Source organism: Sorex fumeus, unplaced genomic scaffold, assembly GCF_029834395.1.
Source record: "Sorex fumeus unplaced genomic scaffold, SorFum_2.1 ptg000054l, whole genome shotgun sequence".
NCBI classification, from domain to species: domain Eukaryota; kingdom Metazoa; phylum Chordata; class Mammalia; order Eulipotyphla; family Soricidae; genus Sorex; species Sorex fumeus.
In genome coordinates, this window is record NW_026606111.1 from 590,918 (window position 1) to 596,986 (window position 6,069).

Here is a 6,069-nt window from a genome sequence, read left to right on the forward strand (position 1 = left end):
GGAGCACTTTAGCACCCTTTGCCTCCCTCCTTCCGTCCGGGAGGTCAGGCCTCTGCTGGGGTGGGGGGGGCCTGCTCCCCTCAGCCAGACACCCATGGCACAAGTTGGAGCCGGTGAGTTTTGGGAGCGCCTTGGCCTTGGTGGGGGCCGTTGGACTGGGTTGTGTTCTTCCTGCCCAGACATGTCCCAGGGCTGGTTGTGAAGCCCCCTCTCCCCTGCAGGGTACCCCTGGACACAGGTGGTTCTGGGGCCCGGAAGGTTTTGGGGTTCCTCGTTCCTCAAGCCGCTGCTCTCCAGCGGCGCGAATGCCGTTCTCAGAAGTATTTTTCTTGTAGAATCAGTAGGTGTGTTTTCCTCGACACTTGTTCTTTGTATCTCGTGGGAAGGGAAGAAAGCCCGAGGGACTCCCTCAATTTCAGCCAGAGGGGACCCCCCCAAGTCTCCCTGCAGGGTGGGGGCTTCTTGAGGCACCGGTACTGGGCGTCCCCCTCACCAGCGCACTGGGAATGGACCTGCCTTTCAGCCCATCACAGTCCAGCTTGGGCGTCTGTCCTCCAGGTCTGGCCGGCCAACTGGCCTTTTTCGATTTTGGTTTTAATTCCAGTCCTTTGAACACGAAAGTCGTCCCTGAGGCCTCGTGCATCGTGAGGCCCCTTTGAGCGAGCTTGGGGGAGGCTGGGGAGTGGCAAACCCCGGGGAGAAGTCGGAGAGGAATTTGCCAAAGATTCGCTCGTGCCATTGCTCGTCCTGAGAGTAGCCAAGGTTCCCGGTGGTTTTCTTTTTCTTTTTGTAAAACCTCGATACGGTTTCCCCAGTGTGTTTTAAGAAGCCGCGTGATTTTGTTGGGGGGGGGGTCCCTGTGTGCTGTTGAGGGGTTCGCTGCCTGGTGCCGCCTCTGGAAGGTGGCCAAATGCCTTTCCCTTTCCTGATCTTTGGGTTCTGGCACACGTGCCCCTGGGGTGACGGCTGAGCAGTGGGGGCACCTCGGGGTCTCGTTGGGTGAGGCGGGCAGCTGCAATTAGCTGCTTTATGCAAATCGGGATGGTTCCGCCAGGGCTCCAGGTTGGTGGCTAGTGACGCCAGGGGACGAATGAGGTGGGGGGAGGTGGTCAGTCACCCGAGTCGGTCCCTGGCTCTGGCTAGGCCAGACACTTAACATCGTTTACATGGGTCCGTGTAATTATAAGGTTTATGTGTATAAAGCGCAGCTGTTTCTGTGAAACTGTATATTTTGTAAATAAACATATTGCTACTTTGAGATTCACGTCCTGCTTGGGGTGATATCCTTGTCCCTTCGTCACCCACACCCCCGGAACTGAGGCTTGGGATGCCAAGCCTGCCTTTGCGCGGGGGAAAGTGCTCTCCGTCAATGTCTCTCTTTCTCCTGTGTGGTAGCTGGGATCAACCCAGGGGCTCACACTCAAGGCCAGAGCTCTGCAGAGCTGTGTCACTGGCGCCAGGATATTTTTCGTGTAACAAAACATAGTCTGAATGGAAATGAACAGCATAATTTCACTGAAAAACTGTTTTCACTTAAACCCAGTGATCGGGTTGACTGAGGTTCTGCAAGCCCAGGCTTGTTTTTTCATTTGACAGTGGAGGGATCACAGTGCTCAAGGGGTCATCCCTGGAGGTGCTCCTGGGAGTGCTGCCCGGGATGGAATCTTATGGAGCGCGCAAATCCGGCACTGAACGGGTAAGATCTGAGCAGCCTAGCTTTAGGAAGTCATCTCTCTGGGGTGCTCTTGTCCTTTACACTTGGGGTCCCACAGAGCCCGAGCCGTTTCTGTCAGTCACCCATCTGTACAGTCGTCTGTACAGCTGCAGTCTACAGCCAGTCCGTGGCCAACTATCTCCAGCAGTGACATTTAAGCAGCCAAGATCTAAGAACGAACACCTTTACAGTGGAAGCCGGCAGGGACTTTTATTTTATCTTGGGCTATTCCCAGCGGCGCTCAGGGCTTAGTCAGGGTGCCACTTGGGGGCCTGTCGGGGATGCCCGGGATCAAACCTGGGTCGACAGCATTCGAGGCAAGCACCATCCGTGCCGTAGCCCTCTGCTTTCTGAGGGCGTCAACCTTCAGGGAGCCCCAAAGCAAGGTGAGAGGAGCCGGCTTCAGCGAACTGTAGTGAAACATGTTGGCAACACTATTAGGGGTCTGAGTTGGGCCTAGCGCACAGCTTGCTAGGGCACCCAAGGGTCCTGCAGACTTAAGACCTGGAGCAACACAGGAGCTTGGCATCCTCATGGCCCTGCCTCATCGTACGGCGCCGCCCAAGGCCACACCCCGGACCCCGCCCGCCCAAGGACACGCCGTCCAGCGTCCCCGCCCCGCCCCCAGCCCGTGCCCGCCAAGGAACCGTCCCTTGCGGCCCGCCACGCCCCCAGCAGCCAAGGCCCCGCCCCCGCCCAGCCAGTGTCCGCTACGGCCCCGCCTCCCGTGGCCCGCCCCGCCCCCAAGAGGCCGAGCCCTGTGTTCGCGGCCTGCCCACTAAGGCCCCGCCCCCAGCAGCCAAGGTCCCGCCCCAGCCCGTGTCCGCCATGGCCCCGCCCCTCGCGGCCCGTCCCTCCCCCAAGCAGCTTAGCCCTGTCCCCGGGCCCGCCCCGCCCCAGCCCGCGCCCACTAAGGCCCCGCCCCCAGCAGCCAAGGCCCCGCCCCAGCCCGTGTCCGCCATGGCCCCGCCCATCGCGGCCCGCCCCGTCCCCCAGCAGCCAAGCCCTGCGGCTCGCCCCGCTCCCGGCCGTGCCCACTAAGGCCCCGCCCCCAGCAGCCATGGCCCCGCTCCGCGGCCCGCCCCGCCGCGGCCCGTGCCCACTAAGGTCCCGCTCCCAGCAGCAATCGCCCCGCCCTGCGGCCCGCTTCGCCCCAGACCGTGCCCACTGAGGCCCCGCCCCCAGCAGCCAAGGCTCCACCCCCCCAGCAGCCAAGGCCCCGCCCCAGCCCGTGTCCGCCATGGCCCCGCCCATCGCGGCCCGCCCCGTCCCCCAGCAGCCAAGCCCTGCGGCTCGCCCCGCTCCCGGCCGTGCCCACTAAGGCCCCGCCCCCAGCAGCCATGGCCCCGCTCCGCGGCCCGCCCCGCCGCGGCCCGTGCCCACTAAGGTCCCGCTCCCAGCAGCAATCGCCCCGCCCTGCGGCCCGCCTCGCCCCAGACCGTGCCCACTGAGGCCCCGCCCCCAGCAGCCAAAGCCCCGCCCCGCAGCCATGGCCCCGCCCCGGCCCGCGCCCGCCACGGCCCCGCCATCTTTGTTGGGGGCAGCGGGGCAGCGTGCAGCGATGCCGAAGTCGTGCGCGGCCCGGCAGTGCTGCAACCGCTACAGCAGCCGCAGGAAGCAGCTCACCTTCCACCGGTGAGGCGGGGCGGCGGGGGCTGGGGCCGCGTGCGTGGGCGACGGGCGGGGGCGGCGCGGGGGACGCCGCGCTTATCCCGCGCCCCTGCTCGGGTCACTCGGGCCGGCGGGGCAGTGACCAGCACGGCGGCCCGCGCCGGCAGGGCCCCGCCTCCCCGGAGAGGGCCGGGCGGTGGTCGCCCCGCGCTCCCTCCCGCCCGCCCGTCGGGGCCGGCTGCCCGGGGCCCGGGGGCGTGGCAGCCCCCCGCGCCCACCCCGCCCAGACGCTGCTCGGCCCCTCTGCCCGCCGCGATCAGCACGCGGACGCGGAGTGACCCGCGCGGCTCCCGCGGGCCGGGACCCCCCCAGCCCCGCCCGGGCCCGTCCCCGGCCGGGCCCCCCGCGCTTCCTTCGGCCCCCCCTCCCGTGGCCCGCCCGGATGCCCCCTCCTGGGGGCCCTCCCTGGCCGGTCGCACTATCCGGCGCGGGCCGTGGGCTCTGCCGCCCTGTTCCTGCTTTCCTGCTCTCCAGGAGGCAGTTGTCCACGACAGAAGCTTCCAGAAAGCTGGGCTGGGTCGAACCCAGCATTTGCTCCGCAAGCCGTCCCGTGGGGGGCCGGGCCCCTGGGCCAGGGCAGCCGCGGGAGGGGCCGGGCCGCTGCCCGCTGACCCCCGCCGCCCGCCCGCAGCTTCCCCTTCAGCCGGCCCGAGCTGCTGCGCCAGTGGGTCCGCAACATGGGCCGCGGCAACTTCCAGCCCAAGCAGCACACGGTGCTCTGCTCCGAGCACTTCCGGCCCGAGTGCTTCAGCGCCTTCGGCAACCGCAAGAACCTCAAGCACAACGCCGTGCCCACCGAGTTCGCCTCCCCGCACCCCCCGCAGGTGAGCGCGGCTCCCAGCGCTCCAGGCTTGGCTTGGGGGCTGGCTGGCCGACTGTTGGCGGGCGCCCCCACCCCTATACAGCTGCTTGGGAAATCGGGGTACGTGGGGGGGCCCCACACAGTCCCGAGAGGGTGGGGTGCGGATGCCATCCGGGGTCCTGCTGGGCCCTGAGCACCCACGCTGAGTGCCTACACCTTTCTGCTGGGCCCTGCTGGATGTGGGGAGCACCTCTGTCCCCCAGAGGAAGGAGTCTGGGGGGTTAGGGGGCTGGACCCCAGGGGCTGCAGCTGAATGACTGGGGGCCAGGTGGGCTTCAGGGGGAGACTGGGCCCCAGGGGGGGCTGGAGGCCAGTGTTCCCGGTGGGTGTATCCAGCTGCAGGACACTGGCAGCTGCCCCAGATGTGCAGAGGGTTGCACCGAGTCCCCTGTTGGGAAGCGTGTCCAGAGTCTCAGGAGGCCCGCAGGCAGGTTCTGCCGCGCCTGGGAGTCCCAGGCCCTCTGCTCAGGTGGCCGCCACTCTGCCACTGTCCCCGATCCTGCGGCCTGCAGCCCCCAGCCCCGTCCCGGCAGAGAGACTCCAGCACGCTCCTGTGCTGTGTCCGACAGCTTTGGGTTTGGCCCGTCTTCGGACATGGCCCCTTCTGGCAAATCTCAGCTCACAGGATCGGCAGCTGGTGCTTGGGCCCTGGGGTGCCAGGTGGCCCGGCCTCCGTGAACCCTGCAGTGGCCCCTGTGGGTGATCGCTGCCACCCCCGTTGCCCCCAGGGACAAGGGTCCTCAGCCCGGGATGGGGGAGCCCGGCCTCTGTCACGTGGGGGTGGGCCTGGGCACAGCTGAGCAGCTCTATCTTTGCAGCTGGCCTTGGACAGCAGGGACGGCACCAGCGAGGGCGGAAAGCCCAGCTCTGAGGACGGGCAGGTGAGTGCCGCGGGGCCCGGCAGAAGCGAAGGTCCTGGAAGCATGCGGGTTCTCCTCTTCCTCCCTGGTCTGCTGCCCAGAGTCCCTGTCCCACAGACTCTGTGCTCCGGGGGCTGCACCCCAGCCTCTGCTCCCAGCAGAGCAGCTACGGTTTCCGGGGGAGGGGGTGCCAGGATCCCCCGAGGGTGCCCTGGAGTGCCACCTGCAACCAGGGGCATGGTTGGTGTTGCTGCCCTCCGGCGAGGATGGGTCCCGAGCACTGTGGCCGGAGCCCAGAGCGTCTCCTCACCAGCCACCCATTGTCAGGTCCCGCCGTGCCCCGAGGCGGCCGAGCTCCCCACCCCAAGACATGCCCACCCTGCACAGCCCTCGGACCACAGCTACGCCCTCCTGGACGCGGCCACCCTCAAGCAGAGGCTCTTCCGGGCGCTTCGGGACAACGAGCGGCTGCACCGGCGCCTGCGGGCCCAGAGGCTCCTGCTGTGGCGGCTGAGCCGCCGGCTCCGGGGCCGCCGTGGGGTTGGGGAGGGCCCGGGCGCGGGGCCTAATAAAAGTGTCCTGCCCTGCTCTCGCCTCGTCCCTGACCCTCTCGAAGGTTCTGTCAGGCAGGCGGCCGCGGCCGCTCTGCCCCAGGCACTGACGACACCAGCCCGGTTTCAGGAAAGGTTTATTGGGTACAGTCCTTCCGAGTGGGCCCCCGCGGACACGCGTGTCCAGCCGCCTGACAGCTTCACGGCACGATTCACATTCACGGCGGCGGCTCGGGGTGGCTCGCGAGTGGAGACAGACAGCGCAGGATTGGGGTACTCTGTCCACAAATGTTACGGCTTGGCCCGAGCTGAGGAGGGGGCGTCAAGAGCGGCCCCCGGGGAGCGAAGGAGCAGGGACGTGGGCGTGAGGTGGCCGGGGAGCCCCGAAGGGCTGGGATTCGGACCCCCTCT

The 6,069-nt window shown here is 67.5% G+C and overlaps 1 protein-coding gene across 1 annotated transcript; it reads left to right on the forward strand.

Moving 5' to 3' along the window:
- Positions 1–3,213: 3,213 nt before the first annotated feature.
- Positions 3,214–5,853, forward strand: THAP3 (THAP domain containing 3). Its single transcript, XM_056125401.1, has 5 exons — positions 3,214–3,349; positions 4,017–4,209; positions 5,066–5,128; positions 5,435–5,681; positions 5,789–5,853. The coding sequence occupies exons 1-5, from the start codon at positions 3,276–3,278 to the stop codon at positions 5,851–5,853; spliced, it is 642 nt and encodes a 213-aa protein (XP_055981376.1). The 5' UTR covers positions 3,214–3,275.
- Positions 5,854–6,069: the final 216 nt, after the last annotated feature.

Excerpts from the sequence above, each read along its gene's own strand:
- THAP3 (XM_056125401.1), top strand. The coding sequence starts at position 3,276 with ATGCCGAAGTCGTGCGCGGCCCGGCAGTGCTGCAACCGCTACAGCAGC. Across the intron at positions 3,350-4,016 it reads AAGCAGCTCACCTTCCACCG|CTTCCCCTTCAGCCGGCCCG; the intron begins GTGAGGCGGGGC and ends GCCCGCCCGCAG. Across the intron at positions 4,210-5,065 it reads CCTCCCCGCACCCCCCGCAG|CTGGCCTTGGACAGCAGGGA; the intron begins GTGAGCGCGGCT and ends CTATCTTTGCAG.